The sequence below is a fragment of the Diadema antillarum genome, unplaced genomic scaffold (genome assembly GCF_040938485.1).
Source record: "Diadema antillarum isolate AM-2024a unplaced genomic scaffold, OU_Dant_1.0 scf00000122, whole genome shotgun sequence".
NCBI classification, from domain to species: Eukaryota; Metazoa; Echinodermata; class Echinoidea; order Diadematoida; family Diadematidae; genus Diadema; species Diadema antillarum.
The window spans coordinates 900,869-928,246 of NW_027271011.1; the positions used below are offsets into that span (position 1 = coordinate 900,869).

Sequence of the window (27,378 nt, forward strand, 5' to 3'; positions counted from 1 at the left end):
GACCTAACTGTAGGTCTCCAACATTTTTTTTTTTTTTTGTGTGTGAGAAAATGAGAAACCTCTTATAAATGAAACATGAAAGAGCAATGTAATTCTAAGATGAATGAAACATTTATTTGACGAAAATTGGTTTTGAAATGGCTGAGATAGCCAAAACAGAGAGATCCTAATAAAAGATGGGACCCACCTTTTATTAGGATCGCTTTGTTTTACTTTGGTTTTGGATATCTCAGCCATTTCAAAACTTCCTGTTCTGTATGTAGCCCCATATTAGGAAAGTTGTGAATGAGCCAAAGAAAAATCAAGATCAGAGTTAAAGAAAAAACAAGACATTTGTCCATTGTTGGGGGAATAATCATGCTTAATATAAAGTCAATATCAGAGTCATCATTTATCACAGTCTTAGGCCACACACTTTTGAAATGTTTTCTTTTTTTTTAAACCTTAATGGACAAAATATCTGCAACTTGAAGAGGTTCTTGATATGTTGCCATGTCTGTGTATTCTATGACCATATAACTGTTGCCGATACAATTACAAATGATATCAATATCATGTATTAATCCATACTACTAACTACTGGTACATTGTATTTATCACTTGCAAACCCATAGTACCTGAACAGATAGGACAGCTAAATATATATTTAAAAAAAAAAAAAACTTCAGAGAAAATTACCACATATCACAGATTTAGTAGATAACTTCATGGCTAGAAAGAGCATCTCATTCAAGCACCTCTCTTTTCTCAGAAAGCAATGTATGAAAGGAAATGCAAGTACGCGTAGTAGCAAAATCTGAATGAAAAGACTAATGGCTCATATTTGTTTTTAAATCCTCAACATTAATCATTTTCATTGCAAGAAGCATTCAATAAATTAGCATTCAACAATTTCTTTAAAATACTCTAAGAACCATTAATTATAGCCAACAAGAGCATCATGACTTTACATATCTATACTCAGAGTACATCAATACGCTGTAGAGAGTCATATTGTTTGTGGTCTTGTTCATTGTAGGCACGATCATATGTGTATAGAGCAAAACTTCACATGATGATATGAAATTCAGGATGATTTAGATTTCAAACTGGCTCAGAGTTTGAAATATAGAACACTTTTCTCCATCTTCTTCATATTTTCATCTTTCTCAAGAAAATTTGATTACTAACCTTCCATTATTGTAATCATATGCATTTTTCCACTCAGCCCTAGCTTTTCAGTAGCACAAAAAATGTACTGTTCGGTAAGATTGATATCAAACTCATGAAGGTGAAAACAAGATATTTGCAGCAAAATTAGCCATAATTAAGCAGAGTATGACATAAAACTAAATCATGTGCTAACATTTTGTCAAGGATTGAATTAAAAAAAAAGGAAAAGACATATCGAAACAGGCATTTTTCATAACTTCTCTTCCCAGTTACTAAAGTAAGGTGCAAGAGACTTTTGTCTCAATATTCTACACTTTCCTCTTGTTTTCACTATGCCCTGTTCTTACATTCTCATATTATGATGGGTAAAACATAACTTCCCACAGTATCATGAATCCTCTGGCATGAATATGTTACGGTATGGTGCGCTTCAGGAGAGTGCTCCAACACACCAATAGTGTGTGCTTTGAAAAGAAATAACAATAACTGAATATAGACTTATACCAACAAATGTCATATCTATTAGAACTATCTATTTCTGTCATTTAATTTCGTGTGTACGTGTGGTGATGATGTGTTGGAAGGTGTGTTGTTCCAGCTCTGAGACTAAAATGAACGAAAGCATGGATTATGAACAAACTGTTGTGGACATTTCTGCCATTTTCTTCTTTTTTTTTGTCATTCTATATGTTTGTGTGCCTGCATATGTGATTTTATTCAGTGTGTGTTTGTGTGAGCTGTGGGATCAAATTGATTGGTATCAATGAACACACACTAGTAAACAGACCTGATAAAATGATAATCAGCTAAAAATGACAGACTTTAATTACTTGAAAATGCAAATCATCACAATTGCTCACTTGATCACTGCATGGGTGGGTAATCAATGTTAAAGTCTCCATCTTTTTAAATTATATTTCGTTTCTGCCAAACACCTTTAGTGCAGTGGCTTGCTGGATTAGAAAGATTATGAAAATGAAATAAAGGGATCTAGCACTGAATGATTGTTCATTGCAGACTAAAACAGCATTCTGTGAGAGAAATTCTAATGCTACCCATCTCTTAGAACCCCGTCCTAGACTCAGCAGAGAATTTGAACCAACATCGGCTGAACGTTCTAGCAATATTTCTATGAGACACCAAGAGATGAAGTTCTTCTCCAATGGAAAAATTTCCAGTCCATTCTCTGAATTCACTTTCAATTCGCTGCTTCCCTGTCGGAGCCTTTGCAACCCATTGCCGGCCATCAGTCAAACTTATCTTGGGTGAAGTCAGCGAAGAGCATCTTGCCCTTGAGGAGCGACTTGAAGGTGATGCCTGCCAGGGTGCAGTAGAAGTAGAGGCTGATGACGATGGCCATCGCCATGGTAGCGAGGATGAGGAAAGAGGTGAAGGAGAGGAATGTGGTCTCCCAGAGTGTAAACCATATCACTGTTTGGGGTGAGATGAGAGATGAAGAATTATCATTAATATTATCATTATTATTATTATTATTATTATTATTATTATTATTATTATTATTATTATTATTATTATTATTATTATTATTATCATTATTATTATCACTATTATTATCATTATCATTATTATTATTATTATTATTATTATTATTATTATTATTATTATTATTATTATTATTATTATTATTATCATTATTATCATTATTACTAGAATGGTTTATTTGATAAAGAAGACTTGCAAAGTCGTAGCCTAAATGCTAAAATACATTGCACTGACATATAAATACATTCAAATTTAAATAAAACACATTGAACTGTCATGCATAACATCTACATAAAAAAAATCATAGTTAAATATATATATATTGCACAAAATATTACCACATACCAAAATTACAAAAGGATGATACTACACACCATCTTTCATCATTCTACTTAATACAATATATTTATATAAATATCTAACCTACCAAAAAAGAAGCAAATGTGTCCTCCTTATGTTCAGTTTCTGAAGTAGGCCTATATCAATCTTTCCATTTTTGAGCATACAGGGACGTATGCACTATGTGCTATGCGCTATATTAGCACGGTTAATTATCATTACCATTATTGTTAATATGTCATGAACAATTATGAGTGAAGAGTTGCAGAGCCAGACTCGTACCCTAGAGCATCAGGGCTCAGGCCTTTTGAGGTATATGTGATTGTCACTATCTTTCATGACTGGGAGAACAATGCTGCTAACCACAAAAGAAAAAAAAAATCAGTCACAGAATAATTCTGGTAGTCATCTACAGACCAATGAAATTGCTCAATTTACCCACTGCAAATGTGAGCAATTGTTTTTGTACAGGGTTCTTTGGACAACACTTTGCTCATCGGTCATGAATTTGGCTACCACATATTTACAGTTCAATGGAAAAGTCTGTAATCAAAAGACGTAAGTGAAGAGGCTCTTTCACTGGGCCCTGGCTGTTGCTAGAAATGCCTTTAGCCTGTTAAAGATGGTTTGATTTTGCTACGACACACATTTCCCATAGACGCTTGCCCGAGTATACTCGGGATTCGTCCTCAACGAGTTTATAACTAATCTCACGTAACACCTTGCTGTTCCAAAGAATGAATTCTTGCAACAAGTTGTTTTTATTGCAACTGACTGACAAAGTGCCCTATGTCGGTGTACATGTAGGCCTAAAGGAGCATGGATGATTCAGTATTAATAGTAGTAGCCATGATTAAAAAATTCATGGACATACATACTCAGATTGGACTTGAACCAACAATTTCCTGATTGCTAGACAGGTGCCATAATATCCACTAGACTACCAATCACCCAACAGCCAGTGCTGGTTCTTATCCCTTTATATCAGGGGCGGATCCAGGAATTCCGTAAAGGGGAGGCACCTTCATTAAAGGGGGGGGGGGGGGGGGGGGGGGGGTGCACTCGCCCCCGGTCTTTTTTTTTTTTCCCATTTGTTTTACAAAAAATAAAGAGGGGGCGCGCGCCCGGTGCGCCCCCCTCTGGATCCACCACTGTATATTATCCCTTAGTCCGCTGCTTGCTCCTCTTGCTATCATTACAGCGGAAGGGCACCTGTGACAGAATTAAGAGCTAGTTTTACTCACCAGTTACTTGAATTGACAGGTAGAGGACTTCAGCCAGCAACGTCCACCTGATGACGTATCGACTGACCGATTTCACGGCACTCCAAAACAGCAAGGCAAGACCTTGGGGTAAAGAATCCAGATATTAATGACATACTACGAACAAACTGCATTATAGAAAGCTCCAAGATGGCAGGCTACTACCAAGCTGTTACAAGCTGATACAACAGTTGGTTTTAATCATATCAATCGACTTTGAACCAGGGAATGAAACTTGTTCTGATATCAAAGCTTTGTTTGTTGTTTTGTGCTTTAGCTATATTCAGGGCTGGAAAAAAAATAAGAACAACATCTGAATAACAACTTTGAACTTGGGGAAAAAAAATATCATTTGTGATAATAAATCTGTTATGTCAGTGTGCTATGAAATATGAGTACAATGTACAATGGTTTGTGTGTGTGTGTGTGTGTGTGTGTGTGTGTGTGATTTGTCCTTATTACTGTTTCCACAGAAGGCCCGAGGTGAAGAGAGAAAGAAAGAGAAAAGGAGAGACAGAGAGAGAGAGAGGGATGGGAAAATGCTGTGATTCTGTGCTGTATGTGTATGTGAGTGATTTTTTTTTTCTGTGCATTTGAAGGGAGGGATGGAGCGGTATATATACACGCATACTCGGTGGGGGGTCCGTATATTTGGGTCAAGTGCTTGCAGAAGTATAGGGTGAACAAGACTGCATGTGTGCATGAATGTGTCTGTGTGTGTGTCTGTGTGTGTGTCTCTGTGAGTGTGTGAGTGATGTTCCTGCGTGTCGCATGCATCGGAATCGAGCGGGGGGAATCGCGTTACCACTTACACGTGACGGCAGCTCCGAAGAGCCTAATTGGTAGAACCGCATCCCGGCCACACTCACTGGCAAAGAGGAGATTGAAGAGACTCACAGGGAAAAATATGCACTGCGGGAGATTGAAACAAAGCAAGATCAGGGAATTATGGCAGATATATGATTACAACAAACAGTGATTCAATTCAATGTTGACTAGAAGCAAGAAGCATAAGATAAAACCCTTCCACATAGTGATATAGTGATGATGATTATACTGGCTTGTGGCAGGAGTAAAATGAATAATAAATAACACATCTATTAGAGCTACTTCAGAGGGGGACAATTTTTATTCTCAAAGAAACATCCCACTCCCTAATTTGTATCTGGTCCATTTCTTCACTAAATCATTTTCTTTTTCTTTAAAGAGAAATTATATTACTTTGATATTCATTGATTATGTCAGAGTTGATCTTGCATTCACGCAGAATATTTGATACATGACTGCACTCAGGCATAATACATTGCAAATTCAATAGTAAAACACACATCGTACTCAGTCAGTGTGTTTGCTGCTTCTTATTTGGCAATCTCCTACTGAGTATATCCTCAGCTTATTTTGTATGTTTGACCAAGGAGGTTCTAGAGAATGGAGTCACAACCGTCTTATTTCCTTTGCTAGATGTTCGAAGCCGCCGCTCAAAAATATTTGAAACATGTGGCAAACTGGATCTGCCGCTCAGATAGGAAGACGATTGACTCGTGTCTCATTGCATAATCACCAGCCACTTTCAAAGGAAGATATGTATTTGTGATGGTACAATTACTTTTTGCTATTCCTTCTTATAAAAGGTAGGTGGTACAGACACGAGGATGCGCGAATAGAAATTGAGCAAAAAATGCTGAAATAAAGATGAAAATTACTCGACTGGGCATATCCGGGCACTATATTCCATATTAGTTTCATTTGTGGAAATTAAGCGGAAAAGTGATAAAAGCAGCTTTCCAGGATGGTACAGTTTGAAACATTTTCACATGATACAGCTCTGATTTACACTTTTGCGCAAATTTCTGGACGGAATTGACTTTTGTTTTACATGCTTTATCATTACATAAAATTTCATTTCATTTGATATATAAATAAGCAAAATATGGCCAACATTATGATAACGTTCAAAATGAATCTTCAGATTGCTCAGCAAGACGGCGGCTTGGAACATCGATCATCAAAGGCACAAGTGTACCTGTGGAATTCTTTTGCACATCAATAGAAATCTGACAACTGTTTGAATAATTGCAGCCAGTTGGAACTCCAATGTATTAAACCTCCTTGGTTTGACCGTACACTTCACCAGAATTTCACCCTGCTCTTTCCGAGGGAAGTGAAGTGGGTTCTTTTATGTGCATTGGGTATGACTCTCTTATACACGGGACTGAAGGCTTTTCAATAAGTCAGACTCTCCTCTGAAAGGCTTGACGATGAGAATTCAGTACAGTGCCTTGCAAAAGGGCACTACTGCCAAGCTGAGACTTGGACCTCATGCATGCATGGAAGCATGTACTCTTATCTGTAGGGTCCTAACTGCTCAACCATGACAGTTCACTTGTTTCTATATATGGATGACATATCTGTGACTCACAGACTATATTTTTTGAAGCATACAACATTCATTTTAAAGGGCACTGTTTTCTAAAGCTTCAGTTTCTGTCAAATATTAGAGACGTACTGGGTAGCTTAACCCATTGAGGATGAGTCGCGAGTATACTCGGCCAAGTGTCTACTGTAAAACATGATATATTCGCGGCATGAAATTTTCGCGAATTGGAGCTGACAGCCTTTTTCGCGGCATGAAATTTTCGCGAATTGCCACTGGCGTTCAATGCATGTAGTGTAGACAAAAACTTTCGCGTGCATTTTAATTTCGCGAATTTTGGCGCTCGCGAAATTCGCGAAATTAAAATGCACGCGAAAATTTCTCGTTTTACAGTATATGTGTTTTAGCAAAATCAGCCCGTCCTCTACGGGTTAAGGACCATAACGCTTAAATTTCGTCAAAGTGGAAACACAGTTAACCCTTTGTGTACAGAGATAAACCCCACAGTGTTGTACACACTGTACAAAGTGACTGGCACTGAAAGGGTTAAAGAAGCCACATCTTTTAACAATGTTTCAAAGGAACTTGCTACCACAATTCTGTCAGGCATACACAGGATACAGTGCTTGCACAGCAATATTGCCCTGGATTACATGGTAGAAAAGACATCTCTGCACCGGTGAGCAGAGTGGGAGAACGATGACCCTAATGTCGTGTCCAAACACGATACATCGCTAGTGTCGAAAACACTCCCACACGCTGTGCACACCGACCAAATTATGTTCCGCATGGGTGGGATGCAGTCCTAACTGGACACTTCATTAGTGAGATTAGAAAATTAAGCTGTTCTCTCAGGTCAAGGGCAAGGGAATGTAATATGACCAAATCTAGTTTTGTCTGGATAACTTACATCTCCTTTGACTTTGAGGAATACAGGAGACATGAAGTTGGAAATCCCAAACATCCAGATGAATAATCAAATTGTAACACTGTACCATAATAAATTTATGGTAGCAAGGTTGCAGACATTCAAGCAGAAAATATGATATGGCCAAAAAAGAAAGAAATTTGTACTTGTTCAAATTTCAAAAGTTTAATATTTTCCCTTTCTTCGTGATCAGTGATTTTGTAGTAAATTCATTTGTCTTTCTCTATGTGTGTGTCTTTCAGAACAATATATACGGGGACGGTATGGGGTAATTGCCACATAAAAGTAAGATAAAGTGAGGCATATAATTATGCTAATATGTGGTAAGATAGAGTAAGATGCATATCATCATCATATATCATCATCTCTTACCAAAAGTGATACAGATGTGAAGACAATAGCTGTTGTCACTTGCCATAACCTGAAGAAGACAAATATAACAGGAGAAGAGTAAAATTGAAACATACTGTCATTTTTATCATGATACGCGACACATAACTATGAAAGCTCAATGAACTTTCTGAGTTTGGTATTGTTGAACCTTCCAACTTTAAGCTCTCAACTTCAAACACCAACTTCAAATGATGAGCTATTCCAAAAATTGATGCAAAGACTAACTGAAAAAACAACAACAATAGAAACAGATATGGCATGATGGTTAACCATTCATGCCATTTCTGTGTTAAGATTTTCCAAACGAAATGGGACAAACTATTATCTTCTCACTACTTTATTCACAGGGTAGGTTGCTGTATGACTGTTTCATTCATATTTTGTTTTTGTTTGTTTTCTTTCATTGGAGGGGGATAAATCAATAAAAGAAAGATGGCTGGTAATCACATGTTTAAGATTGGGCATTGAGCATGATAAAGTAAATAAAAAAACAAACAAGCCAACAACTAAATATGAAAATATGATACAGACAAAAAACAAAAAGAAATCCAATTTCTTACTATGAATTTGATATTTATGCAGGAGTAAGTGAACATTCCAAATTTTTGCATTTGACTTATACCTAAATTTCTCATTTTTTTTCTCACAAAGACCATCTTATTTGACATTTTTGACACATTTGATAGATAGAGGGTTTAGGAATTAGCATTTACACAAAATGTGAAAGTATGATTAATAATACGATTCATCACACTGCAATTCAAATATTTTACATTCTTGTATTATTTACCTTCATAGACAAAGGAGAGCTTACCTCAAACCTGCAGGAAAATTGATGAGATAATGGTCATCACTTCCCAGAATTTGACTGATCTGTAAAATACATTTCAGAAGAAAGTCTTATGGGAGTTGTCATTCATGATCCTTTTTGTACATGACTTGTGGCTATAGGCTGAAATTTTATTGTTTATTCCCAATAGTGAATGTGATAACATCAAAAGCAACAATCAATGTTAACAATAATGATTACTATCATTTTAATAGCATCATCTTTATCAGGGGCGGATCCAGGAATTCCATTAAGAGGGGTCGCTTTTTTGTTGTTGTTTTTTTTTTTTGGGGGGGGCACGCACCCCTCCTCCATTTTTTTTTGTTTTCTTTTGTTTTAACCAAAAATAAGGGGGGGGGGGTAGATGCACTCCCCCTGAATCTGCCACTGTTTATTGTTTTGTTATTTCTATTATCATTATTATCATCATCATCGTCAATATAATTTTTCTAATTATTCTAAAATTGATAGAATAAGGATACTGCTAGTGCAGTTCCCTTTATCATTGGTCTACCACAATACCCTGCCACTATAATAAGCCAGATCAGAGTCAAACTCTGCTCAAGAGGAGATGAAGGTCATCTGAGAAAAACAATATATTTAGACACAGAGATATCATGAGTAATGTCATGGACAGCACCTAAACAGTTTCTTTAAGGTGCAGTTAAGTAACATTTCTAAACATTCAAGGGAGCTCATACACAGAAAAAAAAAATCCCCAACAAACAAACATGATGGATTGCATGGGTTAGCGATCTCTAGCTTTTGTACCTGTTTTGCTTTGATTACTGTAAAAGGGGATATTTTCGCGTGACTAATTTTTCGCGCTTGGCCGGGTCGGAAGAGTTTCGCGTGTTTTTAATTCCGCGGAATCAAGACATCACGCACAGGCACATATGGCAAGCAAAAATATTTGCGTGCTTTTATTTTCGCGCTAGTTTCTGGTTGCGCGAAATGCGCGAAAATTTGAACACCGCGAAAATTTCCACTTTTACAGTATTTTAGAACTTGAGGTCATTGGAACCACTGCTACAATGTAACTGAACAATGGTTTATATACCCCCGCATTCTCTAATGCCAATTTGTACCTCTGTACCAAGGGAGGCAGTATGGGTAAAACTTGTTGTTCAAGGACAGATGCTGCTGGTGACATTCACATAACTGGAATCACTGGAATCCATCCAGGGACATCATGGGCAAAACATCTGGGATGAATGCAGGTGGTGATATTCCTTTAATTCAAATTACTGGCATTCATCCTGTGGGACATTGCGGGTAAGATATACCTTGTCCTGGGATGAATGCAGATGGTGACATTCATATAAATTGCATCACTGGCAATCATCAAGGGACATTGTGGTAAAACATCTTGTCCTGGGATGAACGCAGATGGTGACATTCAAATAATTGGAATCACATGAATGCAGCTGATGACATTAAGTCAATTTGAATCATTTGCATTCTAACATAAAGATCCCCAGTTTTTACTTGCATATTTTCTCCTCAGCCTTATCATGAATGCCAAGATGCTTCCAAACAATAAGATGAGATCTAGACAAGTTATACATCCAGTGAGTATAACACATTCAACTTAACAGCTTTCTAGACTAGGCTACGACAAGACTCACTTTTGAGAGCGGAACGGACCCATCTTCACATTCTCCAACCCCCAGGAGTTTTCTTGTCTTCAGGCGACTCTGGAGGTCCCCACTACTTTGTTTCCTGCAGAAGTGGCAGTAGTAGAAAGAATGATTGACAGGTAGACAGACAGAAGGACAGCAATGAAGGCAGATAGATAGGGGAATTGAAAGATAGATATATAGATTGACAGAGATAGATAGATAGATAGATAGATAGATGAATAGATTATATAGATAGATTGATAGATAAAGATATCAATATGAAAAAAGAGAGATTTTTGGATGGAATATGAAATAAAGAGAAAAAAGATTAACAGAAGAAATAAGAAAAGATAGAAATGAACAGGGAGAGAAAGATGATTTTTGAGACAGGGGGTGTGAAAGAAAAGAAAGAACACTAAAACATGACATTAATCAAAAGTAAAAAAAAAAGTATTTCCAATGACATTTGACACAAATCAGGAAGAGTACTTAAGAATACCAATGACTTTCTGACTGCATTATGCGTCAGTCCCATATGCAAGGTGTAGACATGTATTGAACACTATGGATGGAGAGTGTTTTGAGTGAGTGCATATGAGTATTCCCAACCAGACTCCCAATCATGGAAGGGGAACCAATGGAACTGTTCCTTATGAATATTCCCAGGTCAGATAACAAAGAACTGATAAGGGAAGTCTCTGTTGAAGCAAAGTGATATGTATTTGATTTTTAGTTTTAAAAAAGAATGAAGCAGCATGTATCTACTGACTGCCATACAAATTATGCAGTTTCATGTGACAAAAAATAAGAAAAAAATATGAGAGACAATCAGGATCTTTATGCGCAAATATGCAAATTTGTATTATTATTATGACACAAATGGTCATATGTCAAAAAAAAAGCTTGTTCGTTGGATAGGTTATAAAATGATCGTTAAGCTCATCTTGATGACTTGACATAAATCTTCAACTCCATAAATCTGTCCACATGGAGAACACAGTAAAACCACGCATCTGCCATCCAAAGTCCTCATCAATCTATCAGAATAGGGATAACTTAAGGGGCGGGGCTCCCCCCCCCCCATATCACCTGAGATTCTCCCAAGGGGATCAATGGAGAAGCACCCACTTAATAGGTTTAAAGGTAGCCTGTGAAAGCCCTCCATGAAAGGTAAACTCAATTTGCTTGGAATCCAGTCCTGTAGGCAGCAATTAGTGCTTCAAAAAAAGGAATGTGCCAGATTTTGTGAGACACTGCCACCTGATTTGAGAAAAATAAATGAAAAAATCTTTTCTTTTCCTCCAACTGAGTATTTTATTCTGGAGTCACTACAATATAGAAAGATATCATCAATTCATACACCAGTGTCATATTTGAATCACTAGAGAAATTTGACGACAATTTGTTAGATCATATACAAAATTAATCTTGTTGAAACCTTCAAAGTCTTGAACATGAAAGGCTTTGAAATTCACATAATATTCTTTACAGTACTGCAAACGATAGGTACATTGTAATTAGACATAAAAATGACGCACCTTGTACCTATGTTACACACACATGTTTTTTGTTGTTGCTTAATGAAGCTTTAATACTTTGATGAACAACTGAATACTATGCATTTGTAATGAAAAATATAGAAAGACATGATGTCACAATTGGTGTTGTTGCATGCAGTTATTTCAGTGAGCAGAGAAAATGTCCTTTCAACTGTCACACCTCACTCTTTCATAACCCAGTCTCTATCCACTCTCTTGTGAAACTCACACACAGACAGAAAACCACACTGTTTTTTTTTCCCAACGCTTTAAGGTTACACAACCTGTCATCATAACTATACTGAATGATGATCCTAAATATGAATACCTTTAGGAAGTATACCATAATGACAAAGGATAACAGGATAGCAGAAACGAAGAATCCACCCAAAATAGCTTTTTAATTCCTCAGTGTTGTGTGAGATTAACGCATCTTCCTTCAATCAACACTCATCGCTTGGAGCTTCTTGCAGACATGTTGGGGAAAAGTTTTAATAAAACATCTTTTCTCTCTCTCCCATCTATATCTCCCCCTCTCTATCTCTCTCTCTATTATCTATCTCTCTCTCTCTATCTATCTATCTCTCCTCTCTTTCTCTCTCCAAAATAAGAAGTTATCTGTCTAGGCGGGACAAAGGCAAGTGTCCACATCTCACGGTCTGCATGATTGAATGCAACATCTGCCTTCTGGTATTGATTTATCCGCTTTGCCATCTCAAATATACCTCCAGGTTACCATCTTGAGATGCTTCTCGGACCTGCCTCTTTCCTTCTTTCGTCGCATGCATTTTTATTCCCCTCTCATCCCCCCCCCCCCCCCCCCCCCCTTCCTGGAGTCTTGAATCAGATTTAATATCCGATGCGGCACATAAAGAGTGCATAATCTAGAAGCAATTTCATGCCTACTTCTTGTCTCCTTTGGTCACCAGCTGGTTAGAGATTTCCTCGATCTATTTCGTGCATCGGCCTTCTCTGAAGAATTAAAGGGGGTGAACATCATGCCCCCTACCACTTCACAGAGCATTCTTTCAATTTACGATTCAATTTTGGCCACAGATTCATCAAACAATACAGAAATGATGACATAGAGGGACCGATGTTCTCCATGTAACCAACTTTTAAGAAACAGGAAATGTATGCAGAAGCTAATATCATCATCATAACATTTTGTATCTAATTTCAATTTTGTTTACCATGAGTATTAAAACTATAAAAAGAAACATCATGGATTGGAGAAAAAGGTCAAACATTTTTCCCCCCTGTGCATGTGTCCATGACAAACTAAACCAATTTTTGCCGAAATGTATCAGCTACAAAATGTATCAGCTACAAATAGCCAAGTACTGTAAGCTGGTACTGAAATACAGAAGTAATGTATGGGCTAAAGGACTGCATGAAACTGTCACCACACTCAAGATAAAGAAATTAACCCATGGGGGACGCGCTGATTTTGCTAAAACATCCAATTTTCACAGACACCTACCTGAGTATGCTTTGGGGACTAGTCTTCAATGGGTGGAAAAAAATGCATTTTGGACAAAAAAAAAGGAAGACCAAGAAGAGAAAGAGCAAGAAGGAGGGAGAGAGAGAGAAAAAAAGAGATAGTCTTATGTGTGTGTGTGTGTGTGTGTGTGTGTGTGAGGGGGGGGGGGGTAGTGTAAGTGTGAGAGTGTGCAATTGGGGTGGGGTGGGAAGGGAAACCTCTATTCAGCTGTAACTGCTTATCTCAGTCTCTGATCACTGCACCCCCTAAGGGTTTCTCTCTTACAACCAGCTGAGAATGATTTTCAAATAGCGCAGCAGACACTGACTAGAGACTGTGGGTTTATATCAGTCTGCTTGTCAGTGTGTGCGCGACTCCCTCCCTTTCATCACCCAAACTTTTTTTTTTCCAAATTAGTTAATAATGCAAATCAAAGGACTAATAACAAGGGTTTAAAAACGTGTGGGGTGGAAATTTTCTTTCCCGTGTTGGCTGTTTTCCTCTCTATTAGCAACTAGGTTGAATCATAAGCAAGGCACTCTACAAAATGATGATGCAAATCAAAGGGCTAAAGAGGATTTAAAATATATGTGGGGTAGAATTTTTCCCCTCGTTGGCTGTTTCACTTTATGAGCAACTAGGATGAAGCAAGGCATCATGAGAATACTTCCAACAATAGAAATTCAATATTTAGCCCGAAAAAAGTAAACAGAGCACCTGCACTGTATGGGAGCAGTTGGTTCATATCTAGGCTAGATCAACATTTACAGGCCCATTATTGATTTCCAGCCCACAAGGGGGAGGGGGGGGGGGGGGAAGGAAAGAAAAGAGGGGAAGGGGGGGGGGGGGGGGGGAGGGCTGGATGATGAAATTACTGCACATGGGAAGGGATCAAATTTTCATGTTTTCGCTGGTGTCCTCTATCCTTTCAGCCTCTTGTGATACCACCCTATCTCTCTCTCTCTCTCTGGGATTCACTTTTTTTTTTGTCGCTGATTTGACAATTTTTGTCTCTTTCGATTTTACATTGGGTTCAAAACATTTCCAATACGGCTGCACATGCGAAGGCATTTTGTTTATGCACATATTTTGTGTTTTGGGTTGTTGACTGTGTTCAATTAGGAACCTTCATTTTCTCTCCCTCACTGCGTCACATACATGCAGCATTTTGTGAAAAAGATGCACAGTTGAACACAGCACTTTCTATACATATGATGCAACAAGATATGTAGAAAGTGTCTTAAAAGATGTATTTCTCTCTCTCTCTCTACCTGCAGACACATCTCTTATATTCATGTCTATCTGTTTATCTTAAAGTCGTTACTTTTTTTTTTTGCCAGTGAGATATAAAGTCCTCAATAAGGGATTCTGGGAAAACATTAACATTTTTACAGATTAGTAACTGAGCAATACATAGCATTTATACAGACATTTATACTGGAACATTACAGACATTTGTACTGCACCAATATCTGGAGATGAAAAGAACTCTCTTTTTCTACCTTTTCACAACAATCATTTTCTTAACCCGTTGACCCGAGTATATTTGGGCAGGGGTCTATGGGAAATGCGTGTTGTAGCAAAATCAGTCCGTCCTTAACGGGTTAAACTTAACTTTTCTCAAGTTATTTACTTTGATTGTGACATTATGTAGGCAGTGGTGTCAATGTGAGAGTGTGATGTTGTTTTTTTCTTTTCTAAAAAGGAGCCCCAACATCTTTGATGTACAGAACTCTTGGAGAAATTCACTGTCTTCTTCAGTCATATATTCCATTCTTTGTTTAGATTCAAGCTTCAGTCCCCATTTTTAAAAAAATTTAATTTTATTTATTTATTTCAGCACGGCACATGATTCAGCCAGACGGTTGTTCTTCCTCATGTCCATGCATCATGAGGTAAAAATCATATAAAGTTATTTCAAAACAGATACACATGTACATGAAACATAGAATATATACAACATACAGTTAGATGAAACAAATCAGAGCAAAATTAAAAAAGAAAAAAAATATTTACAGAAAAAAAATAAATATATGCACGGTTTACTTGAAAAAAAAAATGAGGGGAGGGGTACAATATCATTCTGGTGTCAGATACAAATTTAAACTCCGTCTATAACCGCTAAGAATTGTTTGCTGTTTTACTCATGTTGGCAATGTTTTCCATAATTTTGGGCCTTGAAAACTAAAACTCCTTTGCCTAAAGCAGGTTTTGATATATGGTAATTTGAATATCAGTGTGACCAACTGATCTGTATTCTTGATTACGAAGGCTGCATCATATGGGTGACAGACATATAGTCATTATGAAAATGTGCTTCTGAACAAGATGTAAATCATATCTTGGTCTGACTCGTTCAATATTCCAGAACACACCAGTTTTTCCCTCCTTCTTCTGTAGGCACACTCACTTTTCTGTCCACCCTAATATTTCGACATCTCGCCAAATTCTCCGGGCTACAATCATCTTTGATGAGCATCTGAGATAAGAATGTCTCACAGGCTATGATTTTTCCCTCATTTCCCAATCTGTGCTACAGCTTCCTTCTACGAGGTTGTCCTTCCAAACCCCCAAGCCGCATGCACGCTCTTTTTTTCCCCCTCACTCTCTTCTTGTGTTGGCAGTGTTGCCATGGAAACACAGCATTCCACCCACCTACTCGAGGTAAATGCCTTACCCACTCCCCAAGCTCATTCTGGCCATCATGTGGTCGACTATCCACTCGTCTAAGATGGCTAAATCTTCACACCTCCGGTGTTAACTTATTTTCAACCCCCTTAGCGGGGTTCTCGCAATGCTACGTGCAAATCACTCCAAGAAATTTCAAACTAGTGCCAGAGATAAAGTTGCTGTGTACTGTGATACAAAGATAATATGATTTGGGTATAGAATGATCTGGGTATAGAAGAGACATTTAAACACACTCCATCCCCATCACACAAATATGCACAGAAGCACACACAAGCCAATGCACACAAATGTATTTAACCATACACATACACAAAGGCAACCCCAAGTTGTTATGACATATTTTTTTTTTTTTTTTTGAGGGGGGGGGGGGGGGGAGGGAAATCACAACTATGGGCACAGGGAAGCCAAACTGAGCATAATTCTGATGGAAGAGCTACATTTCTTTCCTTTCCTGCAATAAACCTGGGCAGTAATATAATTTTTTAAAAACAAAAACAAAAACAAACAACTAACTAAACATTTTTTCCCACGAGTTTTGGGCTGAAAAACCCAAAAACAAAAACAGTACAAAACACCTAAATAAAAAGGAGGAACAGTTGGCACCTCTGTGGGCAGTTTGGGGGGCTAAACAGGTTAATAACAAAATCACCGCACTGGGAAAAGTGGCACCTGTAACAGATGGAGGTGGCGAGAGACAGAGAAAGACAGAGATGAACAGCCAGACAGCCAGACAAACACAGACAGACAGCGAGACTAAATAAGAGATGAGCTCAGCCTTTTACTCTTAGCCATCCCCAAGCTGAGAGTATTGAGTTGCCGACACGCAAGATGGATGTGAGATCCGGTGGGGGGTTTGCACGCATCACATTTTGGTGACCCGGGGATCTTGATATGGACCGAAACCGACACTTCGCCCAGGCGCCAAATGCACTGCAGGTGGCAATATCATCCGTGGAAAGAAAACACCCTGCGCACCTCTGCGCACTATCTCACGTTATGATATTTCAAGAAGTTGCTTTTTGTATGGAGGTGTTGGAGCTTTTCTTCATACCACTTAAGCACTTTTTTTGTTGTTATTTCATCCCTCTCCATTACACTACAATAATATCCCTGATGCGTTAAGTGGGCTAAAGATAACAATACAAGCCAGTGACGATGATAACGATGATATAATTCATAAGTCATTATAAAAATGACGAACACCTTGCTTAATAAGGTCAACATTACTACTAGAATTGATATTATATCATCATCATACGTCTTATCATTATCACTTACATAGTTATTCACACGAAACAAGAAAGAGGAACAAGTAGAAGATGAAGACGAAGAGAGAGGAGGAGGAAGAAGAAGAATAAGGAGAAGAAGGAGGAGGAGGAGGAGGAGGAGAGGAGGAGGAGGAGGAAGTCTTTATAACATCTAGGGGTAGCCTCAGAAGCATAACAAGTGTTTTTGAAGGGACCCTGCCATGACAACTACTCTAGCACTGCATAACATTTACATCTCACTTGGCTGAAGAGGAAATTGTACGTTTATACGTTGTCTGAAGATGTATGAACCCGTATGCAAAGTCAGAAGTTAAAGGGTGTGTACAGTTCTGGTCGAGGTGAGGATTTAGCTTTTAATGTTTTGCGAGATATTCAGAAACCACTCTATGAGATGTCAAAGAGCATGCAGTTTTAAGGGGTATCAAAAGTTTATTCGACGAAAATCGGTTTTGAAATGGCCGAGATATCCAAAAACAAGGTGAAACAAAGAGATCCTAATAAAGTTGTGGCATGTCGCCTTTTATTATCAGCACTTTTTGGGATATCTCGGCCATTTGAAAACCAATTTTCATCAAATAAACATTGAATCCTTCTTAAAATTACATGCTCTTTCATATTTCATAAGAGGCTTTTCACTATCTCACTTAGGAATGATCAAAACATGAATCCCCACCTCAACCAGTACTGTACAGTCCCTTTAACATACTAGTTTGAATGTCTAAGGCCTTATTCATTACAGTGCTCTTTATGAATTTGATATTCCAAGTCATTAACATTAAAGTTTCACAAACCTATTAGCTAGGAACACAACCCAGAATCAACTGACATAAATCAATGTCCTATATTGACCTAAAATCAAAAACAAAAAATAGCAAATATACCACCACAAAAGGCAGTTCAATGAAAACATTCAACCACATTCTGAAGCCAGGATACCTCCTCCTACAAAGGATGCATGTGTTTATCTTGACATACCAATAACTTTAGCTTTCATTACAGAGCACTGCATGGCGGTGTTTTGACAAGCGTCGAGCACGCAACCCTTGATTAATTCCTCAACGGTTGCCATGGCAACAAAATTGGGGTGATCGATCTCCTTGTAGACCAAAGCCAAACAACCAAACTACTCTACCAGTTCGCCTGACGCATTAATCTTGAATGAAACAACTTGGGGCATCTCTTTTTTCTTTTTATCTTTTTCCTTTTAAAAGAATTTGAAGTCCAGGCAAACATGGCTGTATAGCAATTTTATATCCATCACACATTGCTTCTGGATTTGGAAGGGAATGCATTTTCCTGTGAGAGAAATATGACAAAAATTTGTCTTTTTTTTTCTCCTTACACACAAGAAAACTGATACCTCTCTTGAGAATAATGAAGAGAAATTACAGATTTTTTTTTTCTTAGTGAGAGATGGGCTAAGAATACACACATTTCCATCATATTTCCAGTTGAGTTTTGTGGAAATCAAATATCTTTTTCAGTCTATTTCTCCCTCCTGGGATAGAGATGCACCTGGCAATTTTGTATTAAACATATGATTTTATGAGTCACACTATGCTCAGAGGATTTCAAGAAAAAAAAATGAGACAGCAAGAAAGTACAAACACAAAATTGAATATGTGGAACCAGTATGATGGTGGTGATAATAAAAACTAATCACATCAACACTTTGGCATTTAAACATGACATTTTCCAAGTCTATCAGAGCTTCCAAATGCTATTGCTTATCATATGACTATGAAAGGAAAACAAAGATTTAATCATTTTGTTTAATCACATTTTTTTTTTCACTATGATAAGACAACCTTAACAAATTTCACTGAATATAATTCTGTGGACTGACAATGTCTAATGTAATATTTAGTGTGAATGGTCTACTATCTGTAATACCTTACAGATATCAATGCAAAGGATAGGGCACAGAAGCATCCATTAAAGAACTTGTATTTCACAAGGAGGACATTCAGACCTTTTCTTTCAACATATTGCATTAACCCCCCCCCCCCCCACCCCTCTCTATAATCTAGACGTGGTGTTTTGCATGCCTACTTTGAAATCAATGCATCCAGAGGTCCCTAACGTTAGTGAAAACTTGCAATTATGATGAGCTTGATCGGTGTGGATGCAACCCTATCACTGGTAATGTGCCAGCTGTTGACATTAAGGGTTCATCTTTCACATCTAGTGATACACTCAGTGGGAGGTCACATCTGCGAGGAAAGTAAGTGCAGTAAATAATCCCTGAAAGACTGAGATGAAACATGAGATGTGAAATGACTTGGAACCCTTTCAGACTTATTAAGGATATGGTTGTTAATGCATTCAAAACATGCTTTGAGGTAATAGATTCTTCTTTACCTTTTTTTTTAAATGTCAGAAAGCACAATCTCATTTCTTCATTTAGATGTTCCTCAAATCATTTTTGGCTAAAAAAGTTTGGGGTGTTTTCTAATTTTGCTTCTTTGTATTATGATTGCATATTTGCAGTCCTAACATTTGACCTTTGACTTGCTATTCACTACGATGTATGAATGACCTCTTGTAACATAAGCAAGGGTTGTAGTTTAGTTGGGAGATCATGGAGTTTGCGATGTACTGGTGAAAACATAGCTTACAATGAGGAGTTTCAATAGTTATCCAGTATTACTGAACACCTCCTTACTCTTTACATAATTATATGCAGAAATGTGCTCCTTAAACTTGAGTAAGAACAAGTTCTACAGGAAGTCTGAAACATCTCAGTGACGGCAGCCGACGGATCTTGTAACATGTTGACATTAGACTGGCATTGAAGCACTCAGCAGACTCTCTTTTTCCACCAATCAACGGATGAATACATGGAGAATCAATTAAGTGTGTGATGCTGTTAAAAAAGAAGAAAGATCAAACTTGCATAGACCATGTGACTAAAATGGCCTGTCATTAAACCATTGTGGACGAGTCCCGAGTATACTCCGTCAAGTCTCTATTGGAAATGCGTGTTGTAGCAAAATAAGCCCATCCTCACCAGATTAACAAACATTTGGAGAAACACAAATTCAATTACTTTACATTAAATGCACTTTTTACCTCCGCTTTAAAGGAAGATTATGAAGATTATGTTAGTGAAGGTTTGGTTGTTTGGAGTTGGATGAAACTTCAGGAAAAGTTGATGATAAAAAAAAGGAATAGATGATTGAATTGTGTATTGTTAATTGATCTGGACAGTTGTCTGAATCCAGGATACATTACTTTTTATTTTCTTTTTTTTTTAGAGATTTATATCATTTGCAAATATGGCTACTAAGAAAAGGGAGTTTAAGCTGTGCTTATTTGAAGTGTGTATACACCCACAGAGCGTGTGCTTGAAGCGCAACATGCAATTAGCTGCTGCTGAGATATAGCAGATTCTGAGACCCAACAAAAAGGCTATTTATCATTGGGGAAAGAAGGGTGATTTGCAGTATGCTCGTATGAGTGGAAATGAGCTGCTTAGCAAAGGTCTTGTGCTCTCCGAGTGTTTTTCTATTTTTCTAGTTCTATTGCCAGCTACTATGCTTTAATGAAGACGTTGCTGCTGTCAGCTGGATGTGCTAGCAGACACAAAATGTAAGGTTTACATGAATAATTATCTGACGGTCACAGATGCTTATCTCAGTGAAATCACAACCAACATGCCCGTTATCACCAATGACCTTTTTCTGCCCCTGTGTTCACAGTGGAACGACAAACTGGGTTATCAAGCGAATCAGATAATCTGCAACAACATGAAGAGATCAGGAGCATGAACATTATTCACACAATGTTGCCAATTTGAGACGAAGCGAGGCCCAGTGTCATTCATGCATTCACAGCGGTACGTGGTCTACATATCTATTCCTCCTTGCTCTGTGTTCAAACAGACTTTCTGCTCACGAGGAATGTAGCCCGAATCCATCGGTAAATCAATTACACCGTTTCACCTGGCGTGGAAAAGGGACACACGTCAAATTGGAAACAAGAAAAATATAAGGAGGAGGGAGGGTGGAGGAAACATAGAAAAATCAATAGTTGTTAAACTGCATGCGATGAGGGGGAACATATAAAGTTACACCCTAAGGAAATGAGAGACCATGCGCAATGCAGAAAGCTTAGATTGAATATACACTGTGGGGATGACCATGCATACAAAGTGTAAACAATTTAAGGTATTACAAACTTATATTTTCAAGTTTATAATAACTCTGCCTCTGCAACTACATTCTTTGCAGTATCCCATCTTGCTTTCTCCTTTTGTCTCATATCACTTGTTTTTTCTCTCTCTATTCTCATCTTATCTCTATATCTCTCTCTCCCTATCTATCTGTTTATCTGTTTTCTTATCTCATCTTCTGCAAATCTACTGTAAAACCAGAAACACTTGCTGCATGAAACTTTTGTAAATCAAAGCTGATGGCGTTTTGTTTTTGTGGCATGAGAGTTTTGGGAATTGCCGCTGGCATTTAATGAACTCTGTAGGCAAAAAACCAAACCAAACAAAACCAAACCAAACAAACAAAGAAACTTTTATGTGCATTTCAATTTTTCAAATCCTGGCTCCTCATGAAAGTTTCATGCACGTGAAAATTTATGATTTCCATTTTCTGTCTCTTTCTCTCTATGTATCTTTCTTTAATCCTTTCTTTTTTCTTTTCTCTCACTCTTCAAATATTCATAACTCTGTTCATCTCTCTCTCTCTCTCTCTCTCTCCCTCTAAATGATGCTGAGCGAGATGAGCACTGAATGCCAATCACACCTTCTGCAATTCTTTGGAGGAAAGGAAGCGCAGTTAAGCTGCTCCGTGCCCCCAGAAATCATTTGTGAACACGGAGGACGATGATTCCAACATTATATTATTGCCTCAATATCAAATTCCTGAAACATCAACCTGGAGATAATCTGAAGGGGTGAACACCTCGACTCGAGCCAAAAAAAAAAGGTTTAATTTCCTCCTTTTCCATCTTGAGACATGAAGTACAATCAAACACTACATTCTATATTCCCAATCAAATGTGACAGTGTGTTTGTGTGTGAGAGAGGGAGAGAGATATTGTATTCATCTAACTCTCTCTACTTACTGGAATCAGAGGTGCTCATGCATTAACTCTACAGGCAATTGTCACTTCAAGAAAACAATGCATTAAGGAGCGTCAAACGGATATGAGAAAGTACTGTAAAAGTGGAAGTTTTCGCACCTGTCATGGGTCATGAAACTGGTGTGAAAATGAAAGCATGCAGTTTTTGTCTTGCTTGTGACATATGCAATACTATCATATATTTTGATTCTGTGGAATTAACTAGCCGAGTGCAAAAATAGTACTCGTGCAAATATTTCCACTTTTACAGTTACATGTAAATATAATGGGAATATGGGAATGTCTTTCACAAGATGCTCTGTATAAGAAAATATAATACATTACATATTTTGTATATCTTATATCATACATTATATATATAACATATGATATATAATACACAGATTGTATTATATATTATACATTTCATATTTATGATATGGAATATAATATTTTCCATATTATATCATACATTATATATATAACATATGAAAGATAATACACAGACTGTGTTATATATCATACATTTTATCCTTTGTTATATCTTATGTATCATACATTGTACATGTATATTAGATATAACACACGATAGTCAAGGCACACTGACCCAACCTCTCTTTCTGAAGTATTACTGGATATTAATTACATTCTAATTCAATCTGAGCTCCTTCATGACAAATGGGTAGAGGTACACGAAGACACGACCCAGTTCTCCCATGCATGATTAGAGAGCGGTTCTCGCTTCGTCTGATGTGATCAATTGTACTTGTTTCATCCTAAAGCTAGGTCAGCCAAACAAAAAAAAAAAACACAACAACAAATGACATGTCAGTGAGATACGCATTGCAAGATTGGCATAAGAACTTGCATGTAGGGCCTATACACGGTAAGAATCAAGTTTCATCATTATCAAGTTTATTTTGCAGGTCTGAAAGCATATGATCCACATTTCTCAAACTATATTTCATCAATTGTTGTTCATACTTTTTCAATAATCATGCTTTGTTCAATTTAGTGTTGTGTTTGTATAATGACTGGTTTGATATCTAAAATATGTATTTGGAGGTAAATACATGTTTACTTGACCATGTTAAACTAAGGTCTATGATGGTAGAAGCATATTTTGTTATTTTCTTTTGATGAAAATGCATTAGAATTCCATATATGTTACATCGATAGACTATTGAGCTTGTGACATGGATACCATATGGATTTGTAATTTGAAGAAGCAGGTGGTAGCATGCATTTGGAGTCCCTAACACTCTGTGACCCTAAAACTGTTTGATAAATGCTTTTCAAAACAGACTTAGGAATATTAATGTTCAAGTCTGTTGGTAAGTCTGAAACAAGTCTCAGACATTTTATTCTGGTTGCCTGGGGCACACTGACAGACAGACATGTAGTGCGGACAATCCATAACAGTGTGTGATAGTCTGGCACTTTCAGTCTCGTCCACAACCATCAAACCTGGCCCTCGTAATACAACAGGCATACAAACGTATATCCCTACGACTGACTCTCAAGAGTTAATCACGCGCAGATTAATAGGATATGACATCCAGGGAAGAAGCATGCCCCGCACTCTGTCAAGGCTAACAGAATTTATTACCAGGGTACCACTTGACCCATCCCACGCTATGGCTGTCCCTAAACCCAGGTCAGATATGCCCTATTTGAATTACAGTGTACTTCAAGGTAAAGCTATTTTCACCCACTGACAGGGTACTGAAGGGATATACCCAACTGTAAAAAAAAAATGCTGGTCGTACATATTGTACATCTACAGAGATGAACTGATATGGTATACAAGTGCACATAAACATTACAACATATGGCATTCACTCAAAACTCACATTTTTCACCAGGCATTCATTGCTAACTCTCTTGGAGGAGTCTGCACCTTTGAATGTTTCTATATGACAGATATATGGCGCCATACAAATGCTGTAGATCATCATCATTGATCATTCAAAGTCAACAGACAGAGCTCTTCTAAGAATATGAAAGTAAAGTCAAGCAATAACATTTTACCATCAGAGAGTATTTATAAGTGATTCCAGGTCAATGCACTATGCTGAAATCCTAATATCAAAAGCCACATTGCACTGAGCATTGCAAGAAATCTGCTCCAAGAGCTTGAAAGAATGAACAAACTATTAAAGACAGAATAGAAACGGCATTTCACCCACTGAGGTTACGTAATTATCCATTTGGTCTTATGGATCTTCAAGCCTAATTATCCCACAGCTTACAAGTTGAATTTATTGAAGTATGATCATATTGGTATAATGTGTGTGTGTATGTGTGTGTATGTGTGTGTGTGAATGATTATGTAATACATGTATATTTATATCTCTACTATACACTGATCGTTAAGTGCCTGCAAATGAGACTGAACAACCTATTTTTCCCAATAATGCTTCTTTTGGAAGAACAATTTTAGATGCTTTACTGCCATATGTAGCTGTATTTGACGATATAAATTATTTTATTATCATTATTATTTTTCAACCCGTTGAGGACGAGTCCCGAGTATACTCGCGCAGGTGTCTATGGGAAATGCGTGTTGTAGCAAAATCAAACCGTCCTCAACGGGTTAAAGAAAACCTGAATTAAGCGAAGGTGGTACCAACTTCTCTTGCATGGTCTTCATATAACCAAGCATGAATAGGAAAAATGACTTCAAATGAACTCCCCAAACCTCACTGAACTTTCTCCCGATCTGCTTCCTCCGTCTCCTAGTTACAACTGTCGTCCTCATTTTCTTCAACTCTGCATTCTGATTTCCCCCATAAATTCCTCTAAAATTCTCAGTCTACATCAATGACAGGACGTGTCTTTCTTCCGTTGCAACATGCCCAGTTTACCAAGAGCTACCTCTTTTAACTCTTGCTGTTCTATGTTCCCCAATCGGTGTCATGCAACTTTATGCTTTCTTCACTAATTGACACACACATGTATGTCTGTAAATTCATTGCAAAGAAAATGAGATTAACCTATTTTCCCCTAATCCCTATTTTTCTTACTAAAGTCTTCCTGTTGGACTGAGGCACATTGCTACACTGGAGTTGACTCACTATACTACAATTGCTCAGTCCAGTTTGGATTACCACATGGATGTTTACTAAATGCTGATGAAAAAGCATGGCAAGTTAAGCCAAGTGCCTTGATACACACAGGGTTAAAGGGATGATTTCATTAGTATTTTTCTTAATAGCTGATTTAAAGGGATGGTATAGTATTGGTTTAGGTGAGGATTCAGCCTTTAACTTTTTGCAAGATATTTAAAAACCACTTTATGAAATGTCAAAGAGCATACAATTCTATAAAAGAGTACGTCAAAGTTTATTTGATGTAAATCAATGTTGAAATGGCTAGGATATCCAAAAACAAAGTAAAAACAAAGTGATCCTAATAAAGGGTGGGTCCTACCTTTTATTAGGATCCCTTTGTTTGGATTTCTCAGCCATTTCGAAACTGAATAAGAATTTTTATCAAATAAACAGTGAATTCCTTTTAACATTATATGCTTTTCCATATTTCATAAGAAGCTTTTCATTATCTAAAAAAAAAATATCATAAAAAACTTTGGAAACCTGAAGTCCCATCTCCACTGAGACTGCACCATCCACTAACAATTGTAACTTATTGCTCATATATCTAATATGCACACAATACACACATATGATACTGTGGAATCAGAAAATTAATCAGTGTTTTGTAGCCAGTTTGCTTTGATTCCTTTCCTTAAAGCATTTTTTTTTCATTCTATCACTTACCTCAGTTTCTGTGGTCTACATATCATGACTTTTTAATCAAACACACAGACAAAGATTGATATGAATACAATTCGAGTTGGTTTTATGATTCATGTGTTATGTATGACTGCTGGCATATCGATGCCAACATTGATTTATATGTTTACAGCTTCGTTTAATGCTGCATGTGGAGTCATAGCAGGTGCAGGTGTTATATCCTGTAGCAAGTTATGGTACAGAGGGTTGTGTGGATGACCCCACTGGGGTGCGGAGGCGCGCCCCCTCATTGGTGATCTTCCCCCTTCCTCAAACCACCAGAAGAGGAGTCTCCATCACAAAAAGGGGCAGAAATATAGAGCAGTTGAAGCAAATGAAGCAAATGAAGCAAATTTGTAAGTATATACATGTATACATTAACCCGTTGGGTACGAGTTCCGAGTATACTTGGGCAAGCATCTATGGGAAATGCGTGTTGTAGCAAAATCAAAAAGTCCTCAACGGGTTAACTTCTGCGTTGCATTGGATATGCTTTCCAACACTGAGCAACCTTGCCCTGGATGTGATAACTCCATAACAGCTGTGTCATACATTGTAAAATCCATGTTCTGTCAAGTGAACACATTTAAAAACCTTAAAGGAATGGTACAATATTGGTGGAGATGAGAATTGGGCTTTAAACTTTTTGTGAGATACCACCATAACACTTATAAAATAGTACAGCGCATTCCATTTTAAGAGGAATTCCAACTTTATTTGATGAAAATCGGCTTTGGAATGACTGAAACATCCAAAACAAAGTAAAACAAAGCGATCGTTAGAAAATGTGGGTCCCACACTTTATTAGAATCGCTCTGTTTTGGACATCTCAGCCATTTCAAAACCAATTTTCATCAAATTTACATTGAATTCCTCAAGGAATTACCTGTATGCTCTTTCATATTTCATTAGAGATTTCTCATTATCTCACAAAAAAATGTTAGAAACCTGAAATTAGGTCTCAACCATAAGTGTTCGATCCCTTTAACTATTGGTACACTTATGTGCAAGTTGGATTTCCATCACCTGCATGCAGCAAGGTAAAAGTGAATACAGAGAGAAGTGGAACTGAATGAGGAGAAATTAATGATTCTTTGAATTTCACTGACTGATATTCATGATAGCC

General features: G+C 37.5%; 1 protein-coding gene across 4 annotated transcripts in view; it reads right to left on the minus strand.

Moving 5' to 3' along the window:
- Positions 1 to 665: 665 nt before the first annotated feature.
- The window catches only part of LOC139720109 (tumor protein p53-inducible protein 11-like), a 207,283-nt gene continuing 180,570 nt past the window's right edge, over positions 666 to 27,378 (minus strand). For all 4 annotated transcript variants that reach the window (XM_071631477.1, XM_071631479.1, XM_071631480.1 and 1 more), the window contains 6 exons: positions 10,409 to 10,502; positions 8,766 to 8,824; positions 7,931 to 7,979; positions 5,069 to 5,168; positions 4,239 to 4,340; positions 666 to 2,583 (listed from right to left, as the gene is read on the minus strand). In XM_071631477.1, the coding sequence (XP_071487578.1) occupies positions 2,399 to 2,583; positions 4,239 to 4,340; positions 5,069 to 5,168; positions 7,931 to 7,979; positions 8,766 to 8,824; positions 10,409 to 10,502 (589 nt within the window). In that variant the 3' untranslated portion in view covers positions 666 to 2,398. The remainder of the gene's footprint in view (positions 2,584 to 4,238; positions 4,341 to 5,068; positions 5,169 to 7,930; positions 7,980 to 8,765; positions 8,825 to 10,408; positions 10,503 to 27,378) is intronic.